The sequence below is a fragment of the Amblyomma mixtum genome, chromosome 5, assembly GCF_055824585.1.
Source record: "Amblyomma mixtum isolate Tamu chromosome 5, ASM5582458v1, whole genome shotgun sequence".
Lineage (NCBI taxonomy): Eukaryota > Metazoa > Arthropoda > Arachnida > Ixodida > Ixodidae > Amblyomma > Amblyomma mixtum.
Genome location: NC_143016.1, coordinates 62,183,622 through 62,204,423, shown reverse-complemented (window position 1 = coordinate 62,204,423; position 20,802 = coordinate 62,183,622). Strand labels below are relative to the sequence as shown.

Genomic DNA, 20,802 nt, shown 5'->3' with positions numbered 1-20,802 from the left:
AATAAGAATAGCACGTGTGCTTAGTTCACATGTGTGCTTTGCAAACGGATAGATGCGTGCGATGGCAGTCAATGAGTTTCTTTTCCTGGATTGTAACTTAAGCCACGGAATTTAAAGCAGTTATATTCCAATAAAAGTTTTAAATGTCACTTTTAGCTTGAGCACAAAAACTCGGCGCTAATCAAGTCCATACGGACTTGATTAGCGCCGACATTTAACTTTACACATCCATTTCAGCACTTCAATACGCTGGCCATCGCATGCCGCCGTACAAAATAACAAGCTCTGCAGGTGACAGCGCTACCGACGCACAGTGTAGGTAGCCTTTACACTGGACATGAAACACGTGCCCCTCAGACATTTCTTCATGTTGAAAGACAGCCCCAAGACCGACGGCGCGAGGTTCAGGGTGTACAGTGGATGAGGCTAAAAAACCCCCATTTATTCTTCTGCAGTGACACGCTGCAGCGACTTTAGTGCATCACTTCGGACAACGGTGTCTGCCATGAGATTGTCCGAGGGTTCACGAACCGGAGGGCGGGTTTGCCGGTCGAACCCTTCAGCACGCCAGAATCTTACGGGGAGGCAATGAAGGCGTTGTTGGGAGCGCGCAAGAAGTACTCGGCTCCGGCGGATATCCTCGACAGAGAGCAGGCCACCACGCTCAGACGACTACAAACAGACACCTACCCAAGCAGAGCCATGTATCACAAAATGTGGCCGAACAGATACGCGAAAGAGTGCGTGTGGTGTGGGGGCTACGCCACAACGTACCACGCCACCTGGGGCTGCGAAAAAAGCCCTTTACTACCAAAGGTAAATAGCCCTAGTCTAGAGCAGTGGGAGGCCCTCCTGGCTGACTCCGACCCGAGCACACAGCTTATGCTGGTGACGAGGGCCAAGGCAGCGGCGGAGGCCAACGGGATCCTGGACTAGGGAATACCGACCACGGAAGCTCCACATCTATCTATCCCCATCCCCCTACTCCCTAACTCTTCCTTTAAAAAAAAAAAAAAATAAATGTTTTCACTACTACTACTAGTGCATCACTTGCGGAGGTTAATCGCAAGTGGTGGCTACTATATTGTTACGAAGAAGACGAAGCTGGCAGTGGCGCGGGACAGAGTGCTCGCGCTAGGCCAGTGGCCATTAAATTATCTCTTATCCATCGTTCATCACGCCTCATTCTTCGGCTGGCCGCCACGTAACAATATAATTAAAAAAAATATATATATTTCTGGAGAAAAAGGCATCCCAGGCTTTACTCTTTATGTAATGTGTTTTTATTCCATCCCTTTTCAGAAGGTACCATTCTAGAATCAAATCTTCTTCTACTCCATTTGTGTTTACACATCACGGCAAAATACATGCGCTTTCGAGGAGCTTTCAGTCAAAGCAACCTCTCCAGTGCACTTAACACGTCGAAATACCCAAAATTTGTTGGGCCACAGCGCCGAATATAACCACGCTTTCGAAATTCTAAAAACTGCTATGGATATTACTTACAGTGAGCTGCATGCCTCACGGCAGTTAAGGAGCTTAACAGTAATAGTTAAAAAGGTAACTTTAGTTATCCAGCCTGCTAGTTAGCGCGTCTTAGCTGTATTCTGATCTACTACACTGCTGACAATGCTATGCCGAAAAAAGCGCTTTTCAAACTTAAAAAGCATATTTTGAAAAACTGTGTAAAGGCTTAGGTGAAACACCCTGTATATAGGCTGTGCCATTGCGTGGCCTGTACCTGGGCGTAAACATTCACTGCATTTACGTTTCCTTGTTTCAGCCCTTTGCCCTTGGTGCAGCCGAACTGTCCGGTTTGTCTGAGGCAATTACGTCTTTTTTACTCTTTCATAACCTTCATTTTCTGAATTAAGCGGGGGACAGGCGCTGACCTAACTACATTTTCGCTGTACGCACCGACTTTGTATTTGGACCTCAGAAGTGGCCTCGGAGCCATTTTGAAGACATGGAAAATGGTTTCTGTATAGCTAGTGAAATCATTGACCTTGTCACGGCGCATCAAACATGTGTTCAGCTATTAGAAAGCAAGCCGCTTCTGTGCTTCGAACGGAACTTGTCAGGGACGGCTTCATTGTTAACATCTCCGTCAAAGAGCCGTCAAAGATACCTGCGTCAAAGATAACGGTTTTTCAGCAAGGCCGCTGAAAAACTGTTAGCAGCAAGACTTAATAGCTACCTAGAAAAACATAGTATTCTGTCACCCTACCGATTTGGGTTCAGAAAAGGATATTCCACAACAACTGCCGTTTCGACCTTTGTTGACATAGTTAGGAAGTTATTGATTCGGGTTCCCTAGCAGCAGGCATATTTATCGACTTCGCCAAAGCCTTTGATTCTTTAAACCACAGTATTCTTAAAGAAAAGTTAATTGGTTACGGCGTCAACGGCACACCCCTAACACTCATTGAAAGTTACCTAAAGGACCGTCATCAAGCTGTTTTCTTGGGAAACTCACAGTCCAGTGCAAAGGTGATTAATGTCGGGGTTCCCCAAGGCTCCATGTTGTGACCTATGCTTTTTTTTGCTTTATATCAATGACTTGCCATCCCAATTAACTTATGCCCAAACTGTATTATATGCCGATGATACGACTCTAGTATTAGCAGATCGCGATGAAAGTGCCCTGATTAGAAAAGTAAATGAAGAATTACAAAATGTACATAAATGGTGCATGGCGAATGCAATCAAATTTAATCCTAATAAAACCGTTTTTACCCTTTTTCACTCTGGCAGAAGAATTGTAATAACCGGCCTGTTCAGCATGCTACCAACACAAAATTTTTGGGTATTGTGATAGATAATTATCTCAAGTTTGATTTAAACGTCCGTTCAGTGATTAAAAAAGCCTTATACGGCCTGCATGCACTTTCAAAATGCCGAAATTTTTTCCCCGTTGATGTACTTGTTAACCTTTATTACGCCTTTGTCCATTCACATATTAATTACTGTATATCTGTTTGGGGATCCACATATCCATCTCACATGGCCCCCTTATATGCTTTTCAAAAGAGCTCTTCGAATTGTCGCGCAAAACATTCAGCATGCTCATCCGGATGAATTATTTGCCGTTCTTGGTATCCTAAATGTATACGACCTAGTAACAGTATGTCTTCATCACTCACTACGCAATAACACGTCTACTACAAGACATCGGCTCTTGCTTCCTATAATACACACCAATTATGGTCGACAAACGTTGCAATTTACGGGTCCTTATTTGTGGAATACTCTTGATTATAATGTTCAAATTTCACCTACACTTCATGCCTTTCAAAAACAATTAAATCATTTTCTACTAAATTCAACCTATTCCACATTCTTTAGAGCATTGGTTTGTGTTTTTTTGTCTAAAAATAACGTTTTTTTTATGTTTTCACTAGTATCCAATGCCTACTGCTGTAATATGCTTATTGCTATATAGCTGCGTTATTGGTTGCTGTCGTCTACATCATATGTGTTAGCTTATAGTGGTCGGGACCCTTAAACAAATTTTGTTGGGTCCCTGAAGTTGTGTGTCTGTATTTAATGTTTTATGCTAAATAAAATTCTTTCTTTCTTTCTTTCTTTCTTTCTTTCTTTCTTTCTTTCTTTCTTTCTTTCTTTCTTTCTTTCTTTCTTTCTTTCTTTCTTTCTTTCTTTCTTTCTTTCTTTCTTTCTTTCTTTCTTTCTCTCTTTGTTTGTTTGTTTGTTTGTTTCTTTCCTTCTTCCTTTCTTTCTTTGTTTCTTTCTTTCTTTCCTTCCTTCTTTCTTTCTTTCTTTCTTTCTTTCTCTGTTTCTTCCTTTCTTTCTATCTTTCCTTCTTACTTTCATTCTTTCCCTCTTTCTTTCTTTCTTTCTTACTTTCTTTCTTCCTTTCTTTCTTTCCTTCTTTCTTTCTTTCTTTCTTTCTTTCTTTCTTTCTTTCTTTCTTTCTTTCTTTCTTTCTTCCTTCCTTTCTTTCTTTCTTTCTTTCTTTCTTTCTTTCTTTCTTCCTTTCTTTCTTTCTTTCTTTCTTTCTTTCTTTCTTTCTTCCTTCCTTTCTTTCTTTCTTTCTTTCTTTCGAAAAAAACTGGGCCTGCCTCGAACTGACTGCCCACGAATATGTTCGTTCCTTTGCTGCAGTCCATATGCGCGCTCAATTTGGTTTCCTAGAATTTTGAGGCTTCTGTTTCGGAGTGATTGTTTTCGAAGTCGCCATATTCGGCGTGCGCGCCCGTCCGCATTTCGAATTGGTTCACGCCGCATATCAATGTGCGCCTGACATAACAGTGATTTGGGCAAGTCAGTCTCGCGAATGTGCCCAATTAGAGAATGTATTCTGGTTCCATGAACGCAGCAGAAATCTATAAAAATAACTTTCCGTGCACAAGCTCGAGTTTGCAGTTTTTACGCTATAAATTTTAAGCTTGATCTAAGCGCTCATTTAGATTTCCATTTTAGCAGAAATTGTGCTCGTCTTTCTCTTTTCCCTTTTGCATTTTCACGTCACTTATTTTAAATCTTCTGGCTCCGCCTTTGGCAAGTTATCCAAAGAGCAAGCTCAATGTAATGGGAGGATTTGAAATCAAGGAAGGTTTGGCCAATTCAGCAGGGCGAATTATTCCGCGGCGTTTTTTGAAAGATGCTCATGGAAGGAAAGGTTACAAACACTTTCTCGGAATAAAAAGCTGTGTTTAAGTTTTATTCCTAATCTGTAGAACGTGACTTTTTGAACTGTTGATTCAGAGATTCTTTCCTGAGAACACAAAACACAATGACACCTACAAGTGAGGCGAACTGACCTGCGTTTACGACTTTCTAATGTTTTCTTCTAGCCGCCTTCTCTACGCTTTCATCTCCAGACGCTGCTTCCAAATGTCTCAATATAACCGCTGTAACTGCATTGACAGGCGACGCCATTGCCCAAGTTTTTCGAGCAGGGTTTGGACTCTCAACCTACCAGAAATATCACGGCGTCTCTGTTGAGCCTAAACGGAAAGCCTAGTCGTATGGCTACAGAAATAAAGCGATAAGCTTCCGTGCAACTGCGAACAAGTTGTTTCTTTTACTTTCTCAGCCTAGGCCACCGCTATGATAGCGAGGCCTTCGCAGATGCCTCGAGAAATGGTGTGCTCTTAAGGACATTCATTAAAACACCAATTTTCAATTCACTGAATTCGAGGAGCAAGCCTTTTGTTCGCTTTAGGAAATCACGAACTTAGCAGGGTTGATGGATTTCAGCGATACGAATTCCGCGTAGATCCGACACAGTCTGGCATGCAATCTTGCGCAATAATCGCAGGGACAGAGCTTTTGCCAGGAAACGACTGAGCAACCGGCTGACGGTTGTTTTCATTTAAGGTAATAATGAAAAATAAAATAAAAAGGCTACAGTGTGAAGTTTTGTTTAACTGAAAAGAATAAATACGTATGCGTTCGAAAATTTTTAGCCAGCGCAATCTATACGTACGTTGAAGCTTCTTTGTAAAGCTGCTCGTTGAAAGTATGGAAACGGCCCTCGAAAGTAAGGAAGGCTCACGTTTTTCCAAAAAACCTGACAGCGGTTTGTTGTTAGCCTGGAACATTTATCCACCGCGGTGGCTCAGTGGCCTTGGCGTTAGGCTGTTGAGCCCAAAGCCCAAGGATCGAATCTTGGCGGCGGCGGTTGAACCCCACAGCCGTACCTTACTATACCGTACCATGTCACATCACATCACATCACATCACATCACATCACATCACATCACATCACATCACATCACATCACATCACATCACATCACATCACATCACATCACATCACATCACATCACATCACATCACATCACATCACATCACATCACATCACATTAAATTATATTGCATCACATCACATCACATCACATCGCATCACATCAAATAACATCACGTCACATCACATCACATCACATCAAATAACATCACGTCACATCACATCACATCATATCAATGACATACAGATGCTTGAAATTCGTCGCTCTATTTCACTTTTGTGTTTATTCCATAAACGTGTTCACAGCCGTCCTTCGTTGTTACCTCTGGAATCATCTTTCCGCTCTTCACAACGCCTACATAATCAACTCAGCTTCAACCGGATATATGAAAAGACCTTGTCATTTAATTCTTCTGCACTACGTAGAGCAATAAAACCCTGGAATGATCTTCCTGACAACATAATCTCTTTCATTGATCCTGGAGAGTTTAAAAAACATCTATGCATACATTTATTGGCCTAGTGATGTTCGAAATGTGCGACAGTTTCATTTGTTCTTAACGTCGTTTTCCCATTTACTTCTTCTGTTGCCCCTGGTTGCCTTTTTTTTTCACATGTTCGTGTTTCGCTTTTTTTCTTTCTATTTTCGTGTCTGATGTTATTTTAACTCCGTTTTATACAAATTTCGTGTTCCTTTCATGTATTTGGCCAACCCTGGCCAATCCCCTACCATCGGTATGTGTCATCGCTTCAGAAACAACAAACAACACCAGCAACAACAACAACAACAACAGGCATAATCGGTTGCGGCGATAATATAGGGCTCTCCTGCAGTGGCCAGCGAAACTGATCACTTCTCGCCGCCACGGGTTCGAAACCGAGCATCAGCAATCTTTATTTTATTTGTTTATTTGATTATTGATGATCAAGGCTTCAGCGATGGCCGGGAATTCGCAGGTTTGGTCGCGAAGTAGAGTTTCCGCTCCGAAATATTCTTTCATGCTTTTTTTGGTTCTAAACGTCGCCGGCTTCTATCGTATAGGTCATGATATATCCCCTATTCATATCACCTATATAGCCATATCCCCTATTCTCGCCGTCTTATTATGATCTGACATTTTGCACATTCATTATAGCGAACAAAAAATGCAAAGAAGACAAACTGAAAGCTGGCTTGATATTATTCTAAAGCTAATGATCAAGCAGATTGGGACGGTCTCGGGGAAATCTATGATAATGCACCTAGAAATATCACATCCGCTAAAGGATGCACTGCTGTGGTAAGGTATTGAAACACTTGTTCTAAACAAGTACATCGGCTCTAGCAAAAAATAATTAATGGATGACCTCATAAATGGCTCATTTACATCGGAAAGTAAAAGAAGCTTAAAAGTGATAATTTCATACTAGTAAGGTTTGAAGCACGTTAAAAGTGTGCTTGCGTCAAAATTATTAATTGCTAAAATGAAGCAATTAAGAAAAACAATTAAGAGAAACAAGTTCTGGCGGCAGGTCTGAAAGACAGAATTGAAAATATTGATGAGATATTGGTAGGCTGATGTGTTATTTATAAGCCATTCAGTAGCTCGTGCATTCTCTTAACTATTGCGAAGCAATTTGGGGCTGTACATTTAAAACCGACTTGACACCAATATTAATTTAAAAAAAAAATGGACCTTGCGTATACTGTCACCTAATATTTCATACATTTCATCTCACACACTCTAAAGACCTTTTTAAAACACTAAACATACTTAATTGCATGATTTAGTTACAACATGGCTTCATTTATGTACCAAATAAACAACATTAATGCAAGTTTGACAACAATATCTACCCTTAACTCAGCTGTCTCAGCGCAATCAGCCTTCTGCCATCGGTTTTTGTTACCCCGAATAAATGCTAAATACGGCCATCATACAAGCTATAGTGAACAAAAAGATAGGACATTTCACATTTCTGAACTTAAGTTTTTTGATCACATTAAATTTTGCGCACGATGTTAATGGGACGACAATGGCGGGGTTTTTGCACAGCAGCAACCAATTTTTGTCACCATTTTAAGTGACAACTTGTTCCCACAGCAAATTTATTGAAGTTCTGCTTTCTGCGTTGCGGGAAGCAATCATCAGCGATTATGTGTTTTTGTTATTACAGAATGAGGCAACAATTTAAAGAATGCATTTTCGCAATAAACTAATGCGTGAGTACTTCACACGCAAGCGTTTTCTGGCGATCACTGCAATTGACTCCGGCGAAGCAGAGTCAAGGAAGCTGTCAGTGAACGTCTAGTCCATGTTTCTCCATTTTGCAGCAGCTTCTCAACTTTCTGCTCGGAGCTACTGGCTTTTTTATCCTTTCGACCCAAATATATTATACTAAAGCAATCCCAGTAGCCCGGCTTGGAAGCTCCATAAGGCCCAAAGTACTCTTCTTCATCAAAATTTTCAAAAAGGTGAAGAGTGCTTCGGGTCATAATTCTATTGAACCACATATCCAAATTCCAGATTACTGCGCACCTACGTAAGCATAAATTTTTGAAGAATGCCTTGATCAACCCTTAGTTCACGGTACCTTGAATTCAGTGTCGTGTCCGGTCGCTGTGTTGAATGCAGCGAAAGACGCACACGGTACCTTAAGACTTCGTTTATTTAAGCCGATGAGGGTGCGACCAGCGTCGACCGAGGCAGGAGCCGAACTGGCCGCCCGAAGAAAGGAGGGAGCGGAGAAGCGTCCACGGGAGGGAGTGGCTTCCCAGAACAGGAGGAGGGTGCGGGGGCGCACACACACAAAAGCAATAAGGGGACACAACATTCAGTCAATGAGACAAACTCCACGAGTGGAGAATCAGCCCCGTGCCGTTACACTCTAATCAGAAAGGATTAAAAAGAAAGTAAGCTGTCCTGTAGCGCACTCCCTTTTATATAAAGTTGTGAGATAGAGGATTTCTTTTTACCCCCATATAGGCGTATTAGTGTTTGAAGTGTACGTTCCCGCCTCTGTGGTTTAACGTGGGAGGTTTACAACTGGGTCCATATAAATTACGTTTGGGGCGACGTATACAACAAATACCATCATTTGCACACGGCGAGAACTTCGATTCGTCTAATGAAATTACTTATTTCCATTTGTGATTTATCCACCCCGGGGGTTCCTTGCCGATTGCCTTTTGAACAGTCCCGATGACGTTATGTTAACCTCACACTCCGCCAAATGCTTACAAAGATATGCATAAATACATGTAACTGTAGATTATGTCGCCTGTAAATGGCAGCAAGTTAATAATAATTCAGAACAAACTGAAAATGAGTGCGTTGCGAAGCGTGCATGAAAGGATAACAATGAAAAAGTGACCTGAAGGCAAACCGTTACACCCCCAACTCCCGACGAAAGAAGTGGGCGTTATTGCATCCTAATATATTCAGAAATAGCAAATAGGTCTTTTGTATCTGTGGTAGTTTGAATTTTTTGTAAATAATTGCAAATATGAGAATTTTTTGTTTACTGCCGTAACAATTTCCTGGAGGCAAAATGTGGAATCACTTAAGCAGTCTACCTAAATTCCTGCCTAAGCTTGATATGTTTAAAAAATAATCTGAGCAGTCACTTATTTATATGCACCATAGCATAGCATCATTGTAATTTCGCATTATGTTGTACTGCTGTGTTGTATTTTGCATTGCATTCCATCGACATATGTGATGTGTAAATAACATGTTAATCCTCCTTGAACAACATTAGTTGGTTCAGATTGATTTTGTGAATTTTTTTTAATGTAGACATATCTGTGTCGTGATTTCTTGCTTGTCGGCTTATTTTTATTTCTAATCGTTTAGGACCTGTTAACAATTTTGTTGTGCCCTAGGAGTTATTGTCCGTACATGTTCAAAGTAATAAAGTTCACAGCAACCATTTATTTAAGCTTCACTGTGATTCACTATTTCCAACGACACACGAAGACACAACTACCACAACTTTGTCCCGTAGTTCTATAAGCCAATTGGATGACTCCGTTTGTCGACCTCACAACAAAATCTTCCCCTTGGCGTGATAAAATACATATCTGATTGATAAATGCGCCAGCCGTTATTGGCCTGAGGTGGAGTGGCACATACCCACGATGGGAGGTTGGTATGTCGAAACTTCAACGCACGCACTAACCTTCCTCTTCGACATTTATTTTATAAAAAAACATGCCATTCCAAGTGATCGGAAAATGGCATGTGTAATTTAAACCTTTGAAAGGCGACCATTTAAGACTTTCGGATCCAACGTTGCTAAGGTGCCTTTGTAAGACGGTAATCAAAGGTGCATGGAAGTCACGGTGGCGGGGCAGTATTTGCTGCCAGCTTTTGTTGTGTGCTTTGTTGTCAGGGCGAGCAATGTTGCCGGGCATAGATATGATCGAACACAGCCGTGCACATGATATGTAGTCGTAAATGAACTATTCGTGCATCTATAAACTTTGTACAAGGAGCATTTATCTTGATAGGAATGGTCGTCATTCAGAACTATGGTCGGAAAGTTGTAGAATCTGCGCTAGGAGAAAGAACCGACCAGTAGATGGAATGTTAATGCAAATGAGGAATAATAGAAGAGATGTGTGATTATAGGAGCTTGGCTTCAAATAACGTGAACTGGTGCCGACGCATTCAGGCCTTTATGAAGTGAGCATTCATAATGCGGCCATTGAGCCGGCGATGTGGCTCAGTGGTTTGATGCTTGGTTGCTGACCCGAAAGACGCGGGTTCGATCCCGGCAGCGGCGGTCGCATTTCTAAGGAGGCGAAATGCTAGGGACCCGTGTACTGTGCGATGTCAGTTCACGCTAAAGAGCACCAGGTGGTCGGAATTATCCGGAGCTCTCCACTACGGCGTCCCCATAGCCGGGGACGTTAAATCCCATAAAACCAAACCAAACCATAGTGCGGTTATCACTTACATTGACTTTTCACCAATTTACAAGCTGTGAAATAGTTATATATTTTAATCAAGATCCTCCTTACCCTTTCTCATAACCAGTTTCATGGTTCAATATCTCTTCCCTCTCGCTTTTCGAGCACTATGTATATGCGATGCAACTGCATATTCGAAGTTAGCCATTGAAGTCAACGTGTCCTCCCTCAAATGTCTTCTTTCAAGCAGGTCAAGATTGCCGCTGCAGATGTGACGACGTGATGAAACAATTCTTGCAACCTATTGCGACGAGCCTTTTCTGCGAATTCATTCTGCGTTGTTTTTCACAATTCTGAAGCGGAATTCGGAGAAGTCTTGGAGGTCATCTTGCATATTGTTGTGCGCCGCATGAAGTAAGGAAAATGTCGCCATTCTCTGTACATCTCCCATTCAGGGTTGCATAAAGCCCGGCCTTGCCACTATTGCGCGTGAATGTGAAGCTGGAATCAATGATCAGAAAGAGAAAGAGAGTAGCCGATTTCAGGTACGGTAGTCGCTCCTCCTTGTGTTAAAAGTAAACGCACTGCCGTTCAAGAAATTGAAAGGAAAAACGTTATCACTGGTAAGGAATCAGTATAGACGTGTGCATAGTGCTTGAACTTAAAACAGTAAATGAGCCACGGTAGTACACAAAAGAGTTTTCTTTTTTTTTTTTTTCAGAATCGAGTTAGAGATCTGTTCTCTCACAGCCTCGATGCTGTAGCTTGCCGACACATGCACATGCACGCGCGTACGCGTTTATGCAACGACAAAGGCATGGTCACATTGCAAACGATCTCAAGAATGCGACAGCTTAGTCTCATGCGCTGTGGCTGTCTGCGTGCTTATGCGTAATGAAGATGAAGTGGCTTTTGGCTTTCTTTAAGAAGGGTCAGGGGGCATGTAATTTTTTCTGACAGTGTCAAGAATGTCATCAAGAATTTTTTTTATAATCTTACGCCCATGAACATGTAACTACCGCTTGTCTGTTTTAGCGTTATTGAAATTGCCTTTAGTTAACTCACTTGCATTGAATTGGCTATCATCCGCGTTTAAAGTGTGCTTGTGTAAGCTGACCAATAAATGCAGAACGCGCTCAAAGAGTATATGTACAGACACGTATACTTGCAACTAAAGCGGCTGCATGTACAGTGGTTTCAAGGCAACCAGCGATGCTATGTTGACAAACCGTGATATTCTAATCCTTTGATTATTTAAGGTGGTTACGACCAGAGAAGAACGCGCAAAGATCACTCGGGAAGATAGACCATAAAGCACGATTAGATAGCCTGAACTCTCACTAACTCTTTCACTCCCTTCCGCACATAAAGCGGTATTCACATGAAGGAGAATTCCACCCCTCGGGTGCGGGAATTTGCGCACACGTGCTCAAAAATCACACCTTTTGGCGCCGGGGCGGGTCTGGCGACCGACCCCGTCCGATGTGCGCGCAACTTTCTCTTCGCGAGGGGCGAAATTCTCCCTCTTGTGAACCTCGCCTTTATACAGTACACAACCTCAAAGTGAATAAACCAGAGAGACCTTTATCATCCATTTAAGCTCGAACGCATACCTTTATCCACCCATGCAGCTTGCCCCACAGTTCAACTGTAAACCCACTGCCATAGAAAGGACTCAGGTCATCCATGTCTTGCAGATTTAGCGCAACGCAAATGAACAGTGAACAGACGGCACATATGCAGATGAATTAATCCTCCTCACCAGTTGAGAAGTCTGTGTTCCCATTTCTTGACCACATTTATTTTTTCATCTCTTTACGATTTTCGGCACTCGCATTCAGCCTACCGCCTTTCTTCGCTTCATCTGTGCGCAGAGTAGTGCCTTGCAAGTTTTAAACGCGCTGGTAAAGATCTCCGCTTTTATATTAAAGAGCTTTCTCTATCTCTCCAGCGCCTGTATATTATGGCGGTGTTCAATAGCCTCACTTTCCGAAAATATATATTTTTTTCATATGGGGTGCCTCTGTAAAGTTCAACTTACACGATGTAATACCAAGTGTCCGTTTATTGATCTGCCGTACGAGTAGTTCAGGAACCGAAGCCTGTTTGAGCTATATTGAGCGATGGCTATTGACAAAATCACACTGTCGATCTGCGGCTGAAGATGATTTTGATGGTGCCGAACGACGACCGAAGGCGGTATTCAGTGCAGAATTCGTCTCAGATTTTTTGAAATCGGCGTTGTTGCCAAATTTCCCCTTCTTGAAACGCGCGTCATCTGGAGTTTAAATTGCTCCATTTCTTTCATTCATTAGAAAGCAAGCATGAGACACTGCTGCCGATTTACGCTGGCATGCCACATGCTACGCTAAGGCCGAGTGGTGCAATTCCGTGCCTTAGAAGAGCACACAGGGCGAGCTCGAGTATGAGCAGCAACAAAAAATAATTTCTTTCCGCACTATGCGCGTTTCACAAGAATGCAAACGGCCGCCTTTAAAGCAATGTTTCTGAATTCCCGAAAAACGCACGTGCTTACTAGAAGAACTAGAGACGTAGAGAACTTGTGGCGTCTTATAGTTTGGGGCCGGAATGTGGCGTGACCACCTTTGTTCTAGTTAATGTTGGCCTCCACCTTTCAGCTTCCGGTGTGTGCTGCCATGGATTAGCATTAGAACCTTCACGTCGGGAAAAACTGTCCATCAGCGTCGTTCTCTCAGTTTTCCGAGAAAGAGTGAACAGAAAGAAAGATATAGACTTGGGTGGGATTGGAACTTGCGGCGGTGCGAACAGTGAGCTTCGCTTGCCGCTGCACTCTAAAAAAAAAGGGTGTAAGAAGGGTGTATCTTCACGACTTATGCTATCTGAAGGCGCATGGACTAACGATGCACTTTGCAGAGTGCATCATTACACCCGTGTCGAGGTGGTGGAGGCCGTTAGTCTCTTTGAGAAAACTTACCCCCTTTTTTACTCTTCAAACCAGCTGTGTTCCCTCTGCGCGAAGACGCTTACAGCAAAGTATGCAGCCCTCACCACCTCCCCTCCCTCTCGAACATGGCCCTCTCCCGAAAGCGGGGTGGCGGGGTTATTTTGAGGACAATAGTTAAAAGCTACGCTGGCTCACGCTCCCCCACTGCATTGATCCTTTCACCCGCGCTGGCGACACTGACCGCGCCTCCTCGCTTCTTCAAGGGACCAGAAGCTATTTCTTGGAAGAACACGTACAGCGATCTTCTGCCCATCTCCGCCTGGAGGCGGCTTGGCGGATGCACAGAACGTTACTGAAAAAAGGTGCATTGGCCGCGATCAGCCACGACAACCATCACGCATGCAAACATGCTCTTGGTTGCTAACGGCCTAAAATAATCACTAATATTCGGTGCATGTGCTTTCATACTCATGATTGGATATCATTTTAAAAAGAAGTAAGTCAGCAAAGACAGACGGCATGATCGGTGCTGTGTTACTTCTCTGACCAATCGCAGCTCTGAACGAAATCAACAGTTTAGCGCTTCAACACACCAGAGGCATAAAAATTATTGCGCTTATAATTTCGGCTTGTGGTTACGCTTTTATTAAAGCGGTAATAAAAGCTTTAAAAGGAACAGTTTTGCTTCACAGCCAGCGTAAGCTCTATTAGTCAGCGCTGTTCTTCATTTTCTAATAGCGTACGATAAATACCAGGGCGGTTAATTCCCTCCGTACAATTTCGAATAACGTGCACCACTTTTCGAATAACCCCTCGTTGTGGCACATGTTCCTGAGCAAATAACAGACGAATAACAGAAAGGGTTCAGGTTAACATGCATACAAGTTAATAAATCAAAATCAGACGAACGAGCGAGATTGTTGACGCAGTAATTTTATGTTAGCTGAAGATGCAATGTCACGCAAATCCCGAATAAATTGCACTCTCATATTTCTGCTCCATTTCAACAACAAAAAAGAGCCCTACTCGCTGATAACCGCGTGATCTTCACCACTAATACTGACAACGCTGAAAAACCAAAATGAAAGAAACTAGGGAAGGAATAATTCTGCATCTGAACTGAGTTGTGAGCGTGGCCTGACCATTCCATATATATAGGTACTTTTTTGTTTAGAGCACTTTTACCAAGACACGAGCCAGGCCTCAGAGTCGCACTTTTGCTGGTCTACTATGAGATCACCAGCATTTGTACTACATCTGCTCTGAAACTCCTCAACGCAGCGTAAAAGACATTTCTACGTTTCTTTTCCAACAAGTGTACGGATCCTTTCTCTCGGCACAAGATAGCGAAGCCCATAGTAATCAGTTTTCGAGATAGCTGCATTTCCTGATCATGTTTTGGCGCATACAAGTGTTTCACATAGAAGCAATTCAATTTCAGCTTATTTTAAATTGATAAACAGGGAGCGAGGCGACCAAAGCGATTTAAGTCTATTCGAACTTCGCTTGCGTATGAAATTGTGCTGCACGCCTACAAGAGCAGAAATTAGCTTAAACTCAGTGTACGTGTACGTAACTGTTAGCTTTTAGGTTGTTCCGCGCAGCTTTAATGCAGTCAAATAGTACTGATAGTCAGAAATGAAGTTGACTGCCTCCATTTTTTTTTTTCGAACTGTAGCGCTATGGAAGCATCGAATTCCGCAACAAACCGGGAGCCAGAGGAAACAGTAATCAAGGCGCTTATATTGCGGCAGTGCATTGTGAATTCTTATGGAATGGTTCATGCGTCAGGAAATAACTCTTTCTTTTAGAGGCTAATGATAAGCACTAAACAGTACATTGCACTAGATAGACGCAGCCCGAAGACCCAAGCTCGAAAATAAATGAAACTAGGGCGTATAAACCGGCAGGTTTTCCTTCATCATCGTAAGTTGCTTCGGATGACTGAGACTTTTGTCTTGTATGCACAAATAAAACTGAGCTAAAGGACACATTGTATCGCACTGACGAACCAATCTTTAACAAAAGCATAAATTCAGCGGTGGCAACTGCCTATATAGAATAAAATGAAAGCGCGTAAATAGACGGAATCGCCCGAATAACCAGTCGGTTGAAGCGTCTTAACGGATGCTTGCTGGCATAGCGCTGGCAGTGTTCCATTTCTGCTCTGTTGACCCATTTTTAAAATATTTTGAGAACTTCGCGAACACTGGAACGATGAGAGGTGAGAACTGCTGCATCAGCAGTGGTCGACTGTCGTTTGAAGCCCTCTTCTGCGCCATCTTCCTCAAATGTTCAAATGTTGTGAATCCCCTTTGTTTGCCTGACGCTTCTGATCACTCGATGCGGCTTTATTAAATCCATATCTCTACAGCTGTATCTATTTCGATTGAGTTAAACTATTTTTGAACAGAGCGGTTTTTTTTTTTGCTTTCTTCGGATTCTCCTCACACGTGCGGCCCCACAAAAGAAAGTTGAAATTTCTCGCAGCAATATCACGCGGCAATATCAGTATTTAAAACTGTTACTGTACCTGACATTGTTGTTGTTGTTGTAGCCTACGACAGAATGACATTGAATCAATAATGCTGCAGCATTTACATCGGTTTTAGAAGTACAGGAAGGGCAGTTTATTGATATATATTTCGCAGTAGCTCCTGTACGCGGTAGTACGAGAACTTCCGAATGATGCTCGTAACTTTAAGCTGCAGCTGCTCTGAAAACTATTCTGTTGCATACGCCACACATTTACGGCAGCATCTGCGTAATTCATACTGCGTAATAGCTGGCTGCGTAAAAAGCTTCAAAGGGATATTGCAAGCACTGACAAGACGAGTCTCGCCGCGCTCGTTGTCTCCGATAAACGAAGAGTTGTGCGCACGCCGAAAGCGCGGAAAAATACGTGCCACAAGGGCAGAGAGGCGCATGCAAAAATAATAAACTACCAGCACATTGCAAAGACCAAAGGTTGTTGCCCCGCACGCGGGCAGCTTGACCTTGGGACACTACTGGGAACGCAGACGTTCTTTTAGTCAGCGGAGAAAAGGAAAAGAGGGGAAGCGCGGGGTCCGGCGGAACGAAAGAAAGGCACGAAGCATGGAGGAAGGAAAACCTCCTCTGTAATTCCTCTAAGCAAGCTTTGGAAGCGATGGCTGGCGATGGGTTGTAGTTTCTCCCTTCTCCCTCTTCAGGTCACGTGCCTGTCTATTTGGATTGGCCGCTCGCGTAGAGTCGAAGACGAAGCCGCTGTTTACCGCGCCTGGGTGCCGTGCGTGCAAGTCGCGACGCGCATTCCTCTTTTCATCTTTTAGTACGGGCCTCTGTGCGTTTAGGTTCTGTTCAGCGATTACTTCATCGTGCAAGCTTCATCGATGTGTGATGCTGCAGTGGGCGACATCTTCGCGAAAGAGTCAACGTCTGAAAGAAACAGCGCACGCCAGATCGTCGCGGCGCCCTCATCGTACGGATTCTTTGCGCCCAATTTCAACCGTACAAGTAAGTGACATTTTCGTTTGGTCATACGGGTTGTTTCCTGCCATCAAGTTATGGTGTGTTCAATACAGATTTTTTATCATGGATTGTGTGCGCGAGCCGCTGCTTGTTGCTATTTCTTGTTTTGAGCCGGTCGCGTGCGGCCGGAGGGAGCCTATCGTGTACAACACACGATCGCAGCGGCGCAATCTGCAGGCGTCTTTCTCATGCTTTCTTTCGCTGCAGGCTCTGATCCTTCGTCTGCCGTGCGAAAGAACATTGCCGGTCGTCTCTTCAACGCCAAGTATTTGTCCCTGCTCACGACCATTCAGTAAGGTAAGTCCAAACCGCAGTCTCCGTTCAGAAAGGGGCGAGTAAATTAGTGTGCGCGCTTCTGTGGCACGTACTGCGCGCAGTGCTCACATCTACTGCAGCACTGTATGTGATTCTTATTGCACAATAATCCCTTTATAATTTTAGCGCTGCAAGGCAACTCCTTCTGCCAGGCCGTTTTTTTTTTTTTTTTTTGCGAATGGACGGCGTCAATTTTTTTTTTCTTTACCACGGAGTAGCAAGCAAACGATAAAACAGTAAACGTGAAATTTATTTATTCATAGGCAAGAAATTAGCAGCTCATTTGTGCTCTGCGCTTCCAGGCATGCGGCCGTTTTCGCTTACACCTTGCAATATTTTTGCTAACCCAGAATGTGACTTATCATGCCAGCAGTTTTACTGCATTCGAATGGCAAGATGCGCTTGCTAATGGTGTTAAGTTGATATGTAACTGGCTCTTCACTCAGGCTGAGAACTAATAGAGAAAAGTGAACTTGTTAAGTTCTTTTTATTAGTGAAAAGGTCAGGGCTAGTTGGTGGCCAAACATTAGCTCACAAAAGCGTACAGTCTATGTCACCTCTTTTTGTGCTCTTGTATTCTCTTATGAAAGAGTGAAACTTTAGGTTTGATGTTGCTCTAAGAGGTTGAATAGAAGAATACGCTAGTATCTAAGCTTTTCTGTTTAGAACAATAAGGATTTTGGTTGCACTGCGGTAATCTGTCAACGAAAAAAAAATTCTGTAATGAATACTGTCAATCTCGTAAGCAGTAACAGTATAGTTCTTTCTTTTTTCTGCAGTGGCTGTTAGAAGATATGTTAATTATGTTAGGCACTTAGTGACAATTCACTGGTAATAGGCCATTGTGCTGTAGAAGTTTGTCTAGGCTTATTATGCCAGTGCACTGCGTCAATTATGCCTGTGATAAATATGTGGCAAGTGCTGTAATAGATAAAATTTGGAACAAAAAGTTGTTTCTCGTTTTCAAACTATTCCTGTCGTTTTTTGAGCATGTGTGCTGCCATTACGTGGTTTAATGAACATATAAGTTATCACTAACCATTACACTAACGCTATAAATGACATCTCTATTGCAGTGCACCTGGGAGAAGGAGGGATGCAAAGGTGCACAACCATTGTCACTCCTAGCACCGAAGTTCAGCCTGGATTCTTCAAAACCGTACGAGTGGCCGGGACTAGACGTGTGTGGTATGTATGTTTTTATGTAATTGGGACATTGTTGCAAGTTAATCATCACTTGATGTCCATCCGTGAACATAGTATGCTATGTTGCGCAGCTGCAGCCATTCTATTACAGAGATTTTAGAGCTTTTCAATGTTTTCGAGGACTTAGTTCCGAAAGAATTTCTGAATAATGGTTTGAATAATTGTGACCACTTTTTATGGCATGAAGTATAAATCCAGTTTTTTTTCTGCAAAAGTAGGCTGGACTTCAGCAAAGATTTCATATTGAATTAGTTTGAGAGGCGCTGCCTACAATTCATGTTGCTGGAGAAGTCAGAAAAAAATGATGCAGAGTTATGGTAATGCTTGGCAGGGTGGCATGCTACCAAGCTAATATGACTAGCACCGTCGTTTATGCATGTAGAGCTTAATGTGATATGAAGCTATGTGAGGCTGTTCATCTTCTTTGCACTGCTCACACTTTCTTTTTGAGTAGGAAGGTGCTGTTCACTGATGTGAATAATTTCCAATAACTCACGTGAACCCATATTTGTTCTATTTCACATTGGAGTGAACTTAAAATTTAACTAAGCTCACGTGCCCTGCATGTGAAAGCAGATATGGAAGGCAACTGGTTTAATAGCCATTCTTGCATGCTGTCAGTCAGTGTTTACAATTTCATTATGCTAAGCATCTGAAAAGATGTGTAAAGGTAACACAACATTCTGTTGTGCCAGCAAAATGTAATTCATGAGAATTACTGCTGCTGCATATGCTGCAAGCATTGGATGAAGCAGCACTGTCTAAATAAAAAGACGAGCTTTGTAATTTCCTCAAGCAAAAATAGTGCTTTAGAAGGAGACTGTTCTATGCTGCTTGTGTAGTTAATGTAGTCTGTCAGTGAAGGCCAGTCCATAACCAAAGCTTTTTGCACAGGCATAATGTAGAGGTGTAGTATGAAACAGGCTATGAACGTGAATAAAAAGTATCTTTATTATAATGTGGTCCAAATAATTTTTTTGGTATGATGTTACCTCATGCATGGAGATAACTCTTTAGATGTGTAAGTTGCCCTTGCTATTATTTCACATTTAGCCGAAAGCTTTTCCTTGTTTTCCAGGAGTGGTAGACTAAGATTTATAGTGCATAGCCTTTGTGCATAGGCCTTTCACCAGGTATTTAAACTGTATCGAAAGGCTGTGACAATGCAATGCACCCAGAAATGCCATCACAGGCACAAGCTTCCTGCTGTTTGCTAATCGGAAATGAATTCACAGGTAATATATGCAGGGAAAATTACAATTGGAAGTATCACTCATTGATGCTCAGATAATCACCTACACTTCCCTTTTAGGAAGAAAATTCACTGTATGGGCAACAAAACATATAATGGCATCAGAGACCAGAGACATATTGTTAGCAAGGGCTGCATGAAACCTTAACCACTCTAGATACAGAGAAATAAAAACACGAGAATGGAGGGAAGGGTTTGTTAAACGGCATTTCATTTTATCACCTTTTAGTAGCTTCCATTTCATGCACATGTTTTTCTGTTTCTTGATATGACCCTCTTCTTAGTCTGGCATCCGTGATGCCTACAGCCTGACCGTGCAGCTGGGCACAATATTCTGGATTTTTCCTGAGAAGCCAGTGTGCTTGTGATAATGTCAGCATATGTGAGTGATTAAGTAGCTGCCATTTAGGACATGTTTTGTTTTTCCTGCATATCTTTTCTGATTTTGGTTCTCATTAATAAACAGAAGCCTGCACTTGTGGCATTGTTTTCATGCATTGCCCTTTATCCCTGCCTTTTGTGTGGTTTACACTTTTAGACCTGAATTAACTAAGCCCATGGTCACGTCGTCTGAGCTTTGTGGTTGCAAAATTCATTATATGTTTTCTTCTCTGTGCAGGTCAAATACATGGTACATACTGCCTCCACCTGTATGAAGAAGACTGCCAGGGTCATTGCTGTAATATGGTGTAGCATGTGACAAAATAAATATGACGGTATGTTTCTTTCTCCAATTCGTTTATGAATTCTTTGTGTACATTCTGCAGTAGTACCTGCACCTGAACACACAATGACACAGACCATCTCACATGAAAGATTCGTCGCAACATTTTGACACTGCCTGCACTTCCAGAAAGACTCGGGCTTCTACCATATGGGTCAACTTTAGTTCTGCATTCAGTGGGCAGGTTTACGCTACAGAAGGGTAATAATGCTCTCGTGTGGACAGTATAAATACACCACCGAGTAGTGCATAGATACCCTTTGCAG

The 20,802-nt window shown here is 42.5% G+C and overlaps 1 protein-coding gene across 1 annotated transcript; it reads left to right on the top strand.

Moving 5' to 3' along the window:
- The first annotated feature begins 15,058 nt into the window (after nucleotides 1-15,058).
- Nucleotides 15,059-20,546, top strand: LOC149342417 (uncharacterized). Its single transcript, XM_089544700.1, has 4 exons — nucleotides 15,059-17,024; nucleotides 17,247-17,336; nucleotides 18,431-18,542; nucleotides 20,432-20,546. Exons 1-4 carry the CDS (start codon nucleotides 16,908-16,910, stop codon nucleotides 20,503-20,505), a joined length of 393 nt encoding a protein of 130 aa, XP_089400826.1. The 5' UTR covers nucleotides 15,059-16,907; the 3' UTR covers nucleotides 20,506-20,546.
- The last annotated feature ends 256 nt before the right edge of the window (nucleotides 20,547-20,802 follow it).